The 18,077-nt window shown below is 37.9% G+C and overlaps 1 protein-coding gene across 1 annotated transcript; it reads right to left on the bottom strand.

Moving 5' to 3' along the window:
- Positions 1-14,090: 14,090 nt before the first annotated feature.
- On the bottom strand, positions 14,091-16,473 carry LOC139744904 (lysM and putative peptidoglycan-binding domain-containing protein 3-like). Its single transcript, XM_071655317.1, has 2 exons — positions 16,088-16,473; positions 14,091-14,648 (listed from the first exon to the last, which is right to left on the bottom strand). Exons 1-2 carry the CDS (start codon positions 16,388-16,390, stop codon positions 14,091-14,093), a joined length of 861 nt encoding a protein of 286 aa, XP_071511418.1. The 5' UTR covers positions 16,391-16,473.
- Between the last annotated feature and the right edge of the window lie 1,604 nt (positions 16,474-18,077).

Here is an 18,077-nt window from a genome sequence, read left to right as displayed (position 1 = left end):
ATATGTGCGTGTGTGTGTGTGTATACAATATGTCCCCCCAAAAAATTCTTTTTTAAAGGCACACTTTCCTTTATTGCGTCATGCGCTTACTTTATTACACGCCCAGTTTTTCTTGCGTCATAATAAAATTTGCACTTTATTGTTTTAACAGTACCCATCAATTCTTTCTTTCTTTTGTGGCGTCACTCGTTAGTGCATATATCATGTGTCCAGCTAGCTTTTTGCTATTATTATTTGTATCTTGGCAACTTATGTGTCTTCTTGGTTTCTTGCATCTATTTCTCTATGTTCAGACTTACTTTGATAAAGGTCTTTGACGGAAATGTCAGTCCAATTTTTTGGCTCCTGCGGTGTTTTTGTACGTCTGTTTTTACTCTTGATATCTATTTATTACGCACCGACACAGAACTTTCATATTTTGATTACTATGTATATATATATATATATATGTGTGTGTGTGTGTGTGTGTATATACAATATGTCCCAATAAAATTTGCAATCAGAGTTTCGTGTTGATAACTACCAATATGATCAAACTGTCTAAATGCTACTTCAGGGTCATAAAATATAACATCTTAGCTATATTTTGCAGAAAACCCCATTCAATTTGGTCAAGTGGTCACAGAGAAACGTGGATTGTTGTAAGTTATGTCATGGGTCTGATTCTTACCACGTTTGGCACATGGATGCTCTTGGAGCTGCAAAATGTGTTAACACAATGGACAGAACTTGGAGGGAAGGGATTCCTGACATGTTCTACAAAACTCCTCATTTCTCTTTGACCACCGAAGCAAATCAGATGGGGTTTCCTGTAAGATGTGGGCTATGAGTTATAGTTTCATACCCTGAAATTGTATTCAGATTGATTCACTATTTTTAAAGTTATCATTGTGGAGGGTCCCGTTGTAATTTTTCTTGGGGACATCGGTAAATATCTACAATGTATATACATGTACATGTATATCACATATCCTATTGCCATAAAAATTTGGAAATCTAAGTTTGATCAATGATTCCGTCACCCTTATCCCTTCCCTTATAATCAATGCATGCTAGGTACTATCAGAAAGGTTATCTGATTCTCTTTGAAATTATACCCTTCTTATTATTACACTATTGGAGATAGGGCAGTACAAATGTACAATGTACATGTATTTCAAAATACATGTATGGGATAAGGTCTAAATTGAAAGTTACAAAATGAACACACCAGTGATCATGAAGAGGCAATACAGAACATGTTCTTTTGTATGTAGTTGTGTTTTTCATTCTCATGTGGTAAGCTATGAATGGCAATTTTAAGAGAATGTCAAGCATAGGCCTGTAGTGCTGCCATATCAGGCGAGGTTGAGAGCTCATTTTGTATTTGGCTGTTCATCATACCATGTGTGAGCTATGTTCAAAAGGCCCATGCAATGGGATGTTTTAAAAAGATGTGGCAAAGAGTAAGCTGTGGGACCATTACAGAATGATGAAAACAAATTCAAAGCAACAGAAGCTGTCAAGGACCAACCCAACAGCACACGTCTGAATACAGTGCACTCCTATTATAACGAACACGGTTATAATGAAATTTTGGCTGCAACGAACTAAAATTCAGGGCCCCAAATTATCAAATAATTTTGTACACTTTCTTTGTTCCCATATGACAAAATTAATGACAGAAAGTGCCAGTCCAGAAGACTTCATTATAATGGCAGTTGCCTGTACAAACCACAACAGAACAGTAAGTCCATTACATCAGACTGCATGCTCTGCAGGATCACAGACAAATGGTACAGAGTATCCAATGAAGTGCTGTGAGGAGGTACAATTGTACAAGAGCATCTTATCAGACTGAGAAATTGCCTCCATGCTGCCCATCTCCAAACACTACAAACAGCACAGAAGGCAGCAATGACTACTCCACGCAAGCAGGCCCGCCTTCGTGGCTGCTGTGAATATCTCTGCTAGAACATTGTCATCAAAATCAACTAGAAATGTCGCTACAGCGACTGGTTATACCCCCGCCAAACAACATTTCATAAGCTTTGGTCAAAACAACATTTCATAAGCTTTGGTCAAAAAACTGAGGAAGTAGTTAAATCCGCAAAATCTTTCCTTGATCTTCTGCCATTAATATGCCGTTACCATGGCAACGTACTTTCGGGTACTGTCGAAAAATGCGTCTTGCACATCTACAACCAAAGGCACACATCTGTACCAAGTTTCATGGAAATTGGGCAAAAACTGAGGAAGTAGTTTGCAACACAAAATTTTCTATCATTTTGGCTCATAATATGTGAGCTGTTACCATGGCAACATACTTTTTGTCACTGTCAAGAAATGTGTCATGCTGACCTATATCCTAAGACAAACATTCAATATGAATTCCATGAGAATTGGAAGAACACTGATGAAGCAGTTTTGCCATGAAGCATTTTGCCCTATATTTTACCAATAACACATGCCGTTACCATGGCAACGCACTTTTTGCCACTGCGGAAATATGTGTCTTGCACATTAACATATGCAGATGAACATCTGTACCTAATTTCATAAAAATTGATCAAAAACTGTGGGAGGAGTTCGCGACGCAAGATTTGTACCCATTTTTGCCCATAATATGCCGTTACCATGGCAACGTACTTTTGGGTACTGTCAAAAAATATGTCTTGCACATCTACAACCCAAGGCACACATCTGTGCCAAGTTTTATGGGAATCGGTTGAAAACTGAGGAAGTAGTTCGCGACGCAAGATTTGCAACGGACCGACCGACCGCCCGACCGCCCGACCGCCTGACCGACCGCCCGACCGTCCGCTGATTCCTATATACCCCCTTCAAACTTCGTTTGGCGGGGGTATAATAATAAACATTGATGTAATTAAAGATCCCTTATGAGACAATAACTTAGATGAAAAGTCATGCAAATTAAGCCCCTGCTACTATTGACTTAATTTGTTGATGACCTTGTTAGGTTAGTGGTGAAGATTCTGTGATATTACTGTAACACCAGAAATGTTCATGTGTATTTTAATTTCACATGTCACGAGAGCCACAATTCACCAAATTAAAGTGCATGAGAAAGTTCTTGTCTACACTACATGCACTGAATGCCAGCGGCAATTTCCAGAAATTTCATGCTGCAATAAAGGCTGTCAGCTCCAAATTCAATTTAACTCATTTTTTTTGACCTTATCCTACATATTAAGCACTGCACCTAAGGAGTAGGGTATATCAATTTTACAGATGATTGAACAAGCTTCTTTTTTTTTTGTGGATTTGTCAATTACTGAGTATCGCCAAGATAGAAGAGCAATAATCGACCAAACTCAAAATTTCCAAACTTTTTTGAGGAATGCACATACAGAGATATATGTGTAGATGGATACAGAGAAAGAGTCTGGATGTGCTTCAAAAGAAGTTTAGATTGAAATACCACAGTACAAAGTTAATTCTGCACAACTCGATCCTGACTGGGCTGAAGAAAATGCATTGACAGAAGCGACATTCTCAGGAATCTAACGCACATAAGGCTATGCATAAATTGACACTCTTTTTTTTTTTTCCAACAAATCCAATTATTTGACATACAAATGTATGTACATGCCATAGACTTATGCAGAATAGACTGCAGATATACATGCATAAATAACACAAGGACACACTGATTTTGTATCATAATCTGTCATATATTTCTTTGGACTTCATTACCTCATACTTCACTCACTCAAAGTAAGTACAGTATACACTACAGTGCACTCCCGTTATAACAAACATGGTTATAACAGGGATGATAGTGAGGTTTGTTGAAAAAATCGGAAATAAAAATTTTTTAGGTGATTTCGATACATGGAAAAAGCAAAATGTGTATAGACTTGAGAAAAAAAAATAAATCTGAAATCAGATTTAAATCTACAGAATATCATGCCTGTTATGAAATTCTGGTTACAACAAAGTAAAAATGCAGGCGGCAACGTTATCCACTCTATGTTTTTTATTGTTCATTTGTTTGATGATAACAAAATGTGGATATTTAAAAAAAAAAAAATGCCAGTCCCAAGGGCTTTGTTATAACGGGAGTCCACTGTATATAATACACCTTTATTCATGCATGTTTGCTTTATTTTGGTAGATTGTATGATGATTATTAACTAGTTATTTCACACAAGTACAAGTACAGCTTTATAGGCATTTAGATGGGAGCACACATTTGAAAAAGTGACTAGTAAGGCATAACAAATGGCAGGTGAAAAAAAATCAGAACAGAGAGATGCATTGTACATGTTTTACAATGGACATCAAGCAAGTTATAGAAAAAAATTGTTTTCAGAATGAAATGAACTCATCATGTGCATGGATTTAAGATGATGATAAGTGTCACAAACCTGTGTAACAGATTTACAAATACATGTCACATCTACAACATACATGAGAAGTGCTTGGTCCACAATTTTTGTAAAATTGAAACACACTGTACTCTGCCATAGATTTTGATTCGTAAGACGATTACACTATATGTGAGCAGTTGAATTCAAAATCATGAACCACAGTGTTGAAATGACAAATATGTATTACTCCTTTTCTGTAGAAACGTTAGTTATTTTCCATCATAGTGATGATATACATGTCCCAGGGCATTTATGTTATGGAAGGCAATAATTAACATGAGTTGTACATTTTGTGTACTTGTACAGTCTATCACTTGATTTCTAAAGTTCTTCAAATAAAACACTGCAAAATGTACTACAGATACAGTACAACATGTCAGCAACACAAAAGGAAAGTGTTTGAAAGTGCATGTGCACTGACTGATAACATTTTCAAAAGGTGAAGTTGCTGGCTCCTTCAAGATCCTACAGAACAAAATACATTGTATGGTAAACACCATGCACATCATCAAATCTGGTTACATGTGCACTAACTCCACTGCCATATACCGAAGATGCTGGCAAATATTAGCTCTTATACAGTGCACACCCATTAAAACGAATATGGTTATAACAAAAGTTTGTTACAATGAAGTAAAAATTCAGGTCCCAAAATGATAATCATTGAAGTCTTTGTTGCAAAATTGGCTTACAATGAACACCATTATAACAAAATTCTCATTATAACAAAGTCATTTCCAAATGCTATTGATAAAGAAAAACAACAGAATGTACTCTGTAACTGCAGATCGCTTATGAAGTTACATAGCAGACCAATCATTTACAGAGCATATCTGCATGGGCAAATGCTTCATATTTCAGTGTGTTTATTACTGGCTGACTGTGTCATGCACTGTTTCTGAGGAGAACTTGCATTCTTATGTGTACATGTATCATGTTAATCCGAAATGAAATGAGGTTCATTATTGCGAAACACACAAATTCCATGAATGTACATACAATGTACCTAGATGTTTGTTCGTTCCAAAATGAAATAAAGTTCATTAATCTCAATATGATAAGAATTTTTGTTATTCCGAAGGTTCATTGCTCAGAAAATGACCTTTAGTTTGTTAATCAGAAAAAGAAGAAGACATTACGGTAAGAAAAAAAAAAGCTGAGTGTACTAACAAACCTTATACAGCGCACTCCCGTTATAACGAACATGGTTATAACGAAATTCTGGTTACAACAAAATATTATTGGGTCTATGTTTTTTATTGATTATGAGTGCGGTTTTAACAAAATTTTGATATAACAAAAGAAACTGTCAGTCCCTAGGACTTCGTTGTAACGGGAGTCCACTGTACTGTTTTCAGACTAAACCTTTGGAATAACAAATCTTTTTCATTTTCCAGTTAATGAACCTTTCTAATAATAAACTGTTACTGAATCCTAAACCATCACTTTTCATAGGCCTACATGTATTTTCATACTACATTGCATGCATAAAAGTACAGACAACTTTCTGCTCTCTCTTAAAAGTACAATTCAAGCAAAATTAATAAGATAACAGCATATGATGAGTATCAATAAATGACACAATATACCAGTAAGCACGGTTAGCATGTTTTCGTCATATTCTGTATTGGTTCGGTCATAACAAAATTTTGATATTTAAATGAAAGAAAACTTGTCAGTCCAAAGGACTTTCTTATAACAGGAGTACACTGCATTCCCCTTTCAGAATGATCACAGGGGCAGAAAATTGTCCCAACTTGAAAGTTTTGACTACTGAGGAGAGTCCTATATGTGTATGACTTCATAGATACTGTTTTATTTTGTGCCTAGTACAGCTTTAATATGGTTTGAGTGACACAGTCAGATTATTTGCCTTGTGATTACTAAATACCCAAAGAGTTTTTTCCCCCAATTTGTAATGTTGTATTATAAAATGATTATATGGATCCTAATCAAATGACTAATTTTGCCTAACAGTCATTAGTTTTAACCTTTGACTGATTACTAATGACCGCTCAGAGATACATGCATGACTGTGGCTTGCCATAATCATGCTCAATGACATCACATTGAATACTTTAGCAATGCGCACTTACAAGCACACACTTGGTCACCTATTTACTTTAACAAGTTTTCATGTTCAGTACCGGTACCCAGTGTGTTTGGAACATTTCTTCGGACATCTTGGCTTTTTCAAAAGCAAGTTCTGATAAGTAGCCGAGTGGTATTTACCATTTTATAATACAAAGAATGTACAGGTTTAAGTTTGGGATGTAAGCAGAGATGCAGCTCACTCTCGGGGATCCACAATGTTGTGCAACATGCACTCCGCTGCGCCTTGTGCACGTTACACCATCGTAAATACAGCATCTTTGAGTGGGCTGCATGTCCACTGATGCCCTCTCACCTGTGCATTATTTGTATAATGGTACACTGTACTATCAAACACATCAGACATCTGAGCAATGTAATTTTTAAATCTTATTGCTTGACAAGCAGTCAAAATTGCGGGCCACAAAAATGCCCGCTGATAAAAGTCAGGGGGATTTTGCCAGTCAGATAGCGGGAAATACAGTAAGTTGAATAGACACTGTTAACATGCTATTGCGCACTTGTCGCTCAAGAGTTTGCACACTTGGCAAGTGTTCAAGCACTAAGCAAGAGATGGCTAGCCATGCATCCAGCAATGCAGACAACACACTGTCCAGAGATTGACTGAAGATGGCCATACGAATATGGAATTTTCAATTTTGCAGTTAGTCCTGACCTGAACTTTGTCAGAAGCCAATCAAGAGCCAAAGCAATACAATGCCCAAACAATGTCACACGATGGCATCTACACCACAGTACAAAGCTACACAAAGATATGAATCTCTATTGTAAAATGTACATCAGCAAGATCTTCAGGCTCCTTTTTACTTGCCCAAGATTTTGCTGCCGCTCACAAAGTTGCTGCCGGAGGCTGAGAAACTCCACCTGCGTCATACGATGGCTCAAGATGCCCTCACAAATGACAGGAATTTCATACAATCAGAGCAGAATTTTAAAATTTCCTTTATGGTATGTCCATCTCTGCTCAATTTCAAGACAGTGTGATGCTTGTATAATATCAAGAAGCTCTATAATCTATTTGTTTTTCCCTCTCTGAAATGCAATTTAAGATTTGATAACATTAACTGTCAATATTTTTAAGTTTGATCTAGATTCTGATATTGTTAAGAACTATCATTGAAAGATTAATACCCCTACCTAAACCTGGGGCCTGTCTTATAAAGACTTGTGATAGAAATCAATCACAAGTTTTGTGTGTGCTCCAATGCAAGTTGTGATTGATTTGGGGACTTGTGATTGATTTGAAGGCTTTATAAGACGGGGCCCTGAGGGAGTTAGCTCCACCCACAATATTTTTGTATGCATTTTATTGAATAAACATGCTGTTTCCATGGCAATGGATTGTTTAACATTGAAGAGAGAAGTACTTTGCTCATTTAAAAATCATACTGGACACGTGTGCCAGATCTCAAGTCAGATGCTAAAAAAAAATGATGGAGCTAACCCAACAATAATTCTGTTTGATTTTCATAAATAAAATGCTATTACCATGGCAATGCATTGTTCAACATTGACAAAAGATGTGTTTTGCACATCTAAACTCTATAGTGGTCACATGTGCCAAATCTTAAGTCCTTTTCTAAAAAAAAACTGAGAGGGAGATAGAGCAATCTATAATGTAGAAATTGTCCCACTTTATTTGGAAAAAAAATGCAACAAAAATGACTTAACACAGCAGGGCCCCGTTTTATCAAGATAAAGTTAGCATCGATTGTGAAATCAATTATAACTTTGATCAACTTTAAGTTTCCGTTTTAGGAAGAGACTTATAGTTGATTATGGTTATAGCTGATCACGACTTAATTATTGATTTAGTCAAAACAAAAACACAGGATGAGGCTGGTTTCCGGTGCTCAAAAACAATACAATACATAAAGCAATGTACATAATTGTTTGCCACGGCCACGGAAGTGTAGTTAGTGCTACAGCCGTTGAATTAGAAGTATGTTCGCAACAGAACCACAAAATACGCCGTTTCGCCTTGTATTGACGAAAGTACGTCGATAGATCTAGCACATCTCGAGCTCAACGAAAATCGAGTACACGCGTACCGTGAAGATCCTGCACACTTCATAGGATCTTAGATCTAATGTTAGTATTCATTGACATGGATAATCTGACACAGAGGATTTCTGCAGTGGGGACTGTCCAAGGTGAAGGTTGTGTATGCATTGTTTCAAGTCTTGTGTGTTATGTGTAGGATTGGCTTTGTAAAGAATAGATCGCGAGTCTACATGTCGAAATTCTAGACCTAGTAGACGCACTAGTCTACAGTGTTATGGTTACGGTAAGTACAAACAACCCGCTGTAACGTTACTTAGGACTAGAGTTCTAACTGGTTAGATAGATAACTGTTGTACTCAGTGCTATAGAATTAAGTCTTTACTTTCTGTATAGGCCTACTAAACTATCTTATAGTATCTATTGACGAACTAGCTCTACGTAAGCCTACACACGCCAGAAATCACTGGTTTCTTCGCATATTCTTTGGCACGATATGAACTGCACACAGACGCAGTTTACAGCCCTCGGTTTACTTGCCCTTGCTGGCGACGTGGCTTGATGGGCAGGCAGGCTAAGGCGCCAGGCACGCAGGGTGGGATTGAGACTGCTGTCTAGGTGTTTTGCGTGCAGCAGTCGCGTAAGCAATGCATGCCGATCGTGAATTTCATGCAAGGAAGAGACCATAACTAGATGAAAGAATCATAACTAAATGTGAGCAGTTAACAGACAAACATTTGCAACAAGATCCAAGCTAGACGAGGAAAATGTGACACTCATCTTTCTTCTGTAAATTGCCCTACAATTGAGTCTACCTAGACTATCTCTACTTAAAGTTGATTTTTTTATCAACTATAAAGTTATCATGGATTTGGAGCGGTTGTGAAAACTTAAAGTTGATTTGGGATGAAGTTAAAGTTGATTTCAACTTTGGGTCTCTTGAGAAAACAGACTTGAAGTTGATTTGGAAGTTAATCATTGATTAACGGACTTAGAGTTGATTTGAGAGGTTAATCATAGATTATCTTGACTTAAAATCAATTCTATCTTTTGATAAAACGGGGCCCAGAAATCGTAATAAAAACTGGTGATGTGATTGATAGCAGTGAGAATATCAGATATGGAATTTCATACAACACCTCAAAAGAATGTAGCTATCCAATTGGTCCATTTACCCATCACGTGACATTCACTTAAAAGTACCGTATTCAGATAAAATCGCACGCTGTGACTGTCAGCTGTGCTATTTTCTTTGAGCAAAAATGGCTGGCGCATGGCTGATGTCGCCAGTTTCCATTGACTCCTGTGTTAAACTCACGATTGACTGGAAGTTTTTGTTCCATTGTATGGCTCTGATGTCACAATAAACAAACACTTGCTGCGCGCACTTGACAATTATAAGCGCGCTTACTTTAGTCTCCCATTTTTCTTCGACTGATCGGTTTTGTGTACGTACAAATGTACACGGCCAACTGGGGAAGCTACTCATTTACCTTTCACAGAAAATGTTTGCCATTTCTGTGCTTAATTCAAGAATCTGTGTGGACCACATCTGTTGACATTTGAGGTGTTGTATTTATAAAACAAATATTGTATGGTCTTTACTTGTGCAATGGAACAAGATTTACCATTCACTGTTTGTATAAAAGGCAGCAGCACAGACAGTACTAATCTCTTGTAGCAACCATGTTACATTAATTTGAAAGATATTAAAGTGAGTTGTAACAATTAGAGAATATTGTCATCATATAAGATAACAGTTTCAATCATTGAAGTTTTTCTACTAGTGGCCTACTATTCTACAGCATTTGTATGACTGCAATTCAAGCAAAGTTGGGTTGGGTCAGATTGTTTGGAAATAAAAATGCAGAACTAAACTTTCAAATGAGATCAACTTGGAACCACACAGTTGTATATGACTAGTCAATGAGAACTTAGCCAAATCAGTTAATGCATTCCTCTTGATTGTAATACAGAGATGTATACATCATTGTACGACACTAGTGCCTGCCTGTTGCCCAAAGAAAGTAAAATTCCATGTTGAAACAAGTAAAAAGATACAAAAGACCCTGGGGGTCTCGCCACCCAAGTATCAAGTTCACCCTTTGCCATCTTCACACTAGTAAATAAGGACACAGAAAACTGGGGGGGGGGCAGCTTTGTGGGCTCCTGGGGCGATGATATTCATTATCATACTCTTCTGCCATTATGTAGAAATTGGCCATGCATGATGTTCATAAATTTTTGTGTAATCGATGACACTGCAGAAATATCTGCCAATTATGTAGAAATTGGACCATGCATGATTTGCATTCGTGTATGTACACTAGCAGAAATATCTGCCCATTTGTATTAGAAATTTGAGAATAGATGCATTTTCAAAAAGAAGATCCCATATAAAAACGGCTGCACATCACAAGACCGACACCCACAAGTCATATAGCCCACCAGCCATGCAGCCCATGAGTTTTACAGCCAACAAGTTACACAGCTCACGAGTCATACAGCCCATGAGTTTGACACTAAGCAAAAACAGCCCACGAGTTGGACAGATACAATATGGCCCTAAATGTGTCAGTCTCGTGGGCTTTGTTTGCTTAGTGTCGAACTCATGGGCTAACTTACGGGAATAATATCATGCCATTTTCAGAAATCAACCTCCCCTGACTATCGGATTCTTTTGTTGTAGCGGGTCACATATATTCTGTCACTACAGTCAGGGCTCTTGACTATCTTTTTTCTATACCGGTAGTGGTCCGTTCGAGCCACTAAAATCTTTAAACTGAAATTTTGGTGGCCCCCAAAAAGAAATGTAGTGGCTGATACACAGAAACATAATAATCAAGTTATAATCTCAAGTGCCAGATCAGGCGACCATAAGATTCTCTTTTTGGAAATTTGGTTGCCCGACATTAATTCCTAGTGACCAATGTCGAACCCTGCCATAGTGATAGTGTAAAAGTGGAAATTTTCACACATTTCACGTGACCGGAAACTAGAGCAAAAATAAAAACATACAAATATCTTTGCTTGTTATATGTACAGTGGACTCCCGTTATAATGAAGTCCTGGGGACCGGCAGTTTTCTTTCAATACATTGAAATTTCTTTATATCCAAACAAATAAACAATAAAAACATAGAGACATAGATAATGTTGTGCTCTCAATTTTTACTTCATTGTAACTGGAATTTTGTCATTAATTAACCGTGTTTCTTATAATGGGAAAGCACTTTACAACCGTGTCACGTCGTGATTCCGTGGAATTAAAATACACAAAATTCATCTTGTGCAGCCGGGTGCAAAAAATTACTTACGCCAAAATATTTACAGTGACTATTTAAACCGCATGTTCTGATAACATCAAAATTAGGCCCAATCCCCCTCCCCCATACCCAGATCTGCCATGAACAAACTTGACACTAGTCACAAATCTACTTACTCATAGCACTAACTTAACCCTAAAAAGACTGGGAGGGTGGGGCCTAAAAGGCCCCCCCTCGACATTTCGTGCGATTACTCTGCCACACGCAATGCTCTCGCCGCGATGCTCTGTGACTTTTTTCTTTCGAGTTTTCTGCACATTTTGACACCAAATTTGTGATGCTCGGGGGTACGGTTCTGAAGTTACATAACTTTTTGTACATGCACGTGAGACCGAAAATGGCTCAAAAATGTGATTTTGTGTACAAAGTCACATGGTTCATATAAATATGCTTATTTTTACTCTCAATGGCTAAAATTAATTTGTTTTAGGAGTATTATGCTTCATAAAGTGTCTGCCACAAATTTTGTCAAAAAACAACAAAAACAAAAGGTTAAAAAATGCAGAAATACATAAGAAATTCATAACACAATAAAATAAATAAACTAATTTTGATACCGATTTTTTTTTTCAAGTACATTTGTTAAGAATGCCACAAAGAATAATTAGACCAAAAATGAGCACTTTTGGAGCTTTATTTACTGATTTAGATCAAAGAGTCTGATTTCTCCCATAAATTAGCATAATTAATCAAAATAAAATAAAGAAACAATATTTTGGAAAATTTAAATATACGATCTTGTAGATTACATCGCACACTACCATTGTGCAAATTCCCGCGGCGATCGCGCGATCCACGACCGAGATCTGGGGGGGGGGGGTCCTTTAGCCCCCCCCCCCCCCCCAGTTTTTTGAGCTACATTTTGTACCAAAATAGCCCAGTCTTTTTAGGGTTAACTTATCACTTTTGGCTTTGAAGATACTGTTCTGTAAAGATTGCTCAATTCAGGGGCTCTCTTCCCCCACCCCCAACTTGGTGAAAATCTGATCATGCATTTAAAAAAAAAAGATGAAAATTGAACAATTGGGCTCCAATTTGCTCCCCCAGCCCATCCCCAAGATCTACAGTGAACAAACTTGAACGTACAGTCATCAATCTACTAACTCATAATGCTACCTTTCACCCTTCTGGGTCTACAGAAAAAGATTTGTAATACCCCCATCCACCATAATAATAATAGTAGACATTTATAGAGCGCCTTTTCCACTGGATGCAAAGCGCTATGCCATGTCATTCCTGGTCGCCATAGGAGATAAGATACATACAAAACACCATGAGGCATTGTACCCCAAGTACCCAAGGTTGGGAATGGTGCCTATTTGTACAGATACAGTGCACTCCCCTTATAATGAACACAGTTATAACGAAATACCAGTTGCAACAAATTAAAAATTCAGGCCGCAAAATAATCGGCTCTATGTTTTTTATTGTTCATTTGTTCAGTTATAACGAAATTTCGATATAATGAAAGAAAACTGCCGGCCCCAAGGACTTCGTTATTACGGAGTCCACTGTACATATTTTTTGAAGCTAGCGTTAATACCTGCAAAGTTCGGTGAAAATATGATATTACATGCACATTAAGCTTTATGGTACAATTTACTTGCCTGATTGGCATGTAAAATGGCCCCTTTGCCTCTCTGCTCTTCCTGTGGTACTGGTGATTTGAATCTCATTACAGTCTCTGGGTTAAGATGTTTTATCATGATCAATTGACAATATATAGGGCTGCACACTAACCCATTTTTTCTACTGGTCCAACCTGTCTGACCAGTAGGTACCCAGTTTTTCCATCTTTTACTGGTTTATTCCTGAAAAAGTTACTAGTCCAACAATGATTTTTACTGGCCCTGGGCCATCGGACAAGTGCCAGTGTGCAGCATTGCAATATATAAATAATTTGGTGGTTAACAATAATAATGAATAATTAATGAATTTTGGGCATGTAGGTTTTCCTTTTGGGCAAGTAAAAATATGAAGAGGTAGAGTGAAAAATCTACTTGTCTGAAGGGCAAATTAAAAAAAAAAATAAAGAGATAGAGTGGAGCCCTGTATGGATGTACACATGTATGTATATCACCAATCATTTTACACTTACAGGTAGTCATTAAGAGTTACACAAGTATATTATGATGATTTCAGTTGCAATAATCTGTAATAAAAATTACATTTGTAATTTTACTATATCCCTATTTTAATCATGCAATCAACAATAGAGATATCATACCAGTAACAGTACCCTGCCAAAGGAAGCTATTGACATGAATATAAGATAACTATCATAGATGATCTTTGTTTAAGTAATACACTATGCCAGCGAGAGGCACAACAATGACTATCAGCACTATTGCAACAATCATGTTCCTGAAAGTGCAGCCAAGGGTTGCACCATCGGAGGGGCAATCACTGTTGGATTTGGGGAATGCGAGGGGTTGAAACCTGGTCTCCTTCAAGACTGATGTGACTTCCTCAAGAGAACCCTTGTGGGTTTTAGTGTTTTCGAGGATGTTGTGTAAGTCCTGGTCCATCTTGTCAAAAAATTCCTGAGCAGCTTTGTCCTTGCCATCGAGAGACCCTGGTATACTAATAGTCCTGATGAACTCAGTCTGGCTGTCATCAGAGTCACTATACATTTCTTCATTGTGCAAATGTCTATGGCTACTGGGAGAGACTGGTCCGGTGTGGTTTGCACTTTGAGATGAACCCACTCTCTGAGCCAGCATCTCCCTTTCTTTCTCAAGAAGTAGTCCATCCTTCCTCATGGGAACTTTGAGCTTCCGCAAGGCAAAAAAATCCTGGTCAGCAATCAAATTGTTGATGCGTTTTAACTCTGAAACCTGGGCACACAGAAAAAAAAAGGTAACAAAACCATAAGGTATAACATCACAAAATGCACCTGGGAGAAGGGATACAAAATGTCAGTACTTAATAGTGTTAGTGTTATTCATATGTCATATTTGCATGTGGGATTCACCAAAAATGATTATTTCTTTTTTTGATGAATTGGTGAAACTAGTTTTATTTTGGAGATTATACAGCTTGAAGAAACTCATCACTGAGGATTTTCAAGGAATTATCCCATATGGAATTATTTCAAGACATGTAGGGCTTACATGTACAGGGTGTACACTGCATGCACATCAGTGAAAATGAAATCCAAAGGTCGGTATAATTTCGAGTGATATCGGGACAAATACAGTCTGGGAAGAAAACCATAATCATTTCATCACAGAAAGTCCTCATGCTGTACAGTGTAACACATTATACAATGCAGATTACACAGGTTCTCACATTATTCATAACAATATTATAACATGTTAGGTCCACCATAGGTTTGGTAAAGGGAATGCATCCTCGGGTACGACAGCTGTACCTACTAGTAAATACTAGTATTACTAATGTACTATACAATCAGTGCAGCTCTGTATGATGAGGTGGTATTTCAGGTAAATACGTACATGCAGCGTTTTACATGAGCAGTTGCCTGATTGCCTGGGACAAGTGAAAATCAAATTCGGGCAAGTGTTTTTGAACAATGAGAATACTTGCTCGAATTGGGCAAGCAAAAAAGTTTTGAAGCCACCTTTTTTTTTTCACTTATTCCCCGTAACGTCAACCAGTAGTACAGAAGCCCAATGGCTGTTTAGTGATGCAAACACTTAATATTTCATTTCTGCAACTTTCCAACCCTTACATGAAGAAGCCCCAATGCAATTCAACGGCAACACTTGATCAGACCAAGTTTGTTACTCATTGTGTTTAAGCGTGCGAATCAATGTGTGCTGGTCATTCAAATGATCATTGATAGTGTTTATTAAGCCCTTGACTTACACATGATTTTCTATATTTCCATATGCTTTGGATTTTCTTTTCGGGTAAGCAAAATTACTGTTTGGGCAAGTGTTTCGCAGCAAATTTGAAAATCTGCTTGCCCAACTGGGCAAGTGGTAAAATAAAGAAAAGTTATGTAGCACATTATGTACAATGTATCGGCACTCGCACCAAGGTTCAACCATGTGCAAAAGCATGACTCTACAGCCATAGGGTCTACAATACATGTATTGTAAAATTACTAGGTTTCCACATGTAGCAGGAGGTCAAATTTTGGATGCCGTTGTGGTCAAATTATGGGTAGCTTACATTACAGTAGGTAGCTGTAAACTCTCTTTTCCAAACACCACAAAAAAGTGGACTTTTAAAATTAATTTTGGCTACTTTAAAGTTTGTCAGAAGCACGATAGACACAGTTTCAATTGTTGTATTAAAGCAGACTTACACGACATCCATACTGTAAGGAGATTGTCTGCAGTGTGTCCCCTTCACCGATGTCTTTTTCAACAAACTCAAACTCGGATACCGTCTCTGCTCTGGTTTTCTTCTGTTGTTTTCCACTTCCTCGTACCCGCAGATCGGAGAGTTCAAGGTTATCAGCATCTGTATCAATTTCATCTTCTGCAATGTCAGCAGACCCAAATATGTATACTGTCGAGTTTTGGACATTCTGGACCTGCCCTGACATTGGTAAGTAATTGTGACGGTCATATTTGGGTTTATTTCGAAACCCAAGGATTGAAGTCATTACATCAACTTGCGTGGTTTGGACTGCTGTTATAAAATTACCTCAAAACTCGGCCGCGTTCAGCCGATTGACAGATTTAAAGTAACTTAAAATTCACATTCACAGACCACTAATTTACACTTAACAGATGCCACAAGCTGACCAAACAAGGCACAAAGTAATGGGCTACAACGACCCTACACTTCCGATTGGAGTTCTAAAATTAGAAGGTGTTAGTTTGACTGCTGCCAGCCTGAGCTGACAATACGGAGCCAGAGAATTCACGTAGCCGTAGCGTAGGGTAGGCATCGGTGGTCAGATACCGGTAACAGCGGTACGTAACCGCGAGGCTGCCCGAAGCGTAGCGTCGCGACGATCGTCCGTACGCGGAATTGCTGAATCCTTGCGAAAAGGGCACGGTAATAGTTCTGTTGTCTGCGTTGTTTTTGTTCGATGAAAGTCTTTTATTCGCTGCAACACTTCAACAGCGTTAGGTATCAGATATCAGGATGCAGGTGACTAATTGACAAAAATTCAGACCGATGAACACTGTTTTCAGAAAATTTCTTCAAGAGAAGCGTTAACGTAGTATTTATAGACAACTGCAGGTATAGTATTACGCTACACAGCACGCACGCACCAGAGTCGAGTAATGGCCACGTTTACATGATAAACAAAATGGCCTTTGACATACTAGGATGCATTATGAAACCTAGTACTCTCGTACGTACCTACACACGGCGTACATTATCAACTCTCCCGACCTTTCACGGCCGCTGGTGAAACGGAAGTGGCTGCCGCCCGCTAGCGTTGAGCGGGTAAAGACCCTAGATTATACACGGAAAGAACGTGATTAAACAATATTATACCTTTAATGTAATACACTTTGAAAATAAAACATTCAGTTCTTTTGTAAATTACTTATATTGTTTGATTCACTAATGACAAAAAGTTGTAGAAAAAATGGAACAGAAATTGTGCACATTCTTAGATGACAAAGTGAAACTTTTGTATTAAGGATATACTAGTAATAGTACTAGTAGTCTGCAACTAACAATATTGAGGGGGTCGGTGCAATTATAGTGTTAACCCACACTTTGGTAAAAAATGAGTTACATGCATTTACACCATCCCGAATCACTGTTCTATAATCCATAAAAATGTCATCTTGAAATTTAATCAATAAGTGGGGTTTTTAATGCAGTCACCTCTTTACTCCGAGCGTGCAAGAAACCATGCCACCAATGCTAATCCGCCAGGCAAAAGAAGAGTTAAATTTGAAAAACAGCTTGCAGAAAGTATTAGGCATGATTCGAAGTCATTTTGGAGCTACCTTCGGGCCAGATCAAAGACCAAGTCTACGGTGGGCAAGGTTTGCACTTCTTCATGCGGGCGATAAAACTTCATCTGACCATGAAACAGCAGAGTCACTGAATAGTTATTTTTGCAATATATTTACAGAAGAAGACACTCGAGAGCTCCCTGTAGTTGATGTACAGATCACTGAAATTTTGTCTGACTTTGACATCACTACTAAAGATATTGCAGAGAAACTAATTGTCAATCTCAAAGACGGGTAAAGCCCAAGGCCCTGATGGTCTTCATCCTAAAATCCTGAAAGAAGTTAGGAGGGAAATTGCAATTCCACTGCAGATTATTTTTTCGCAGTCGCTGAAAACTGATAGTGGCACTGACTGGGAGAATGCTA

Source organism: Diadema antillarum, unplaced genomic scaffold (assembly GCF_040938485.1).
Source record: "Diadema antillarum isolate AM-2024a unplaced genomic scaffold, OU_Dant_1.0 seq00001218_RagTag, whole genome shotgun sequence".
NCBI lineage: Eukaryota > Metazoa > Echinodermata > Echinoidea > Diadematoida > Diadematidae > Diadema > Diadema antillarum.
The sequence above is the reverse complement of the archived record's forward strand: the minus strand, read 5'-3'. Positions and strand labels throughout refer to the sequence as shown.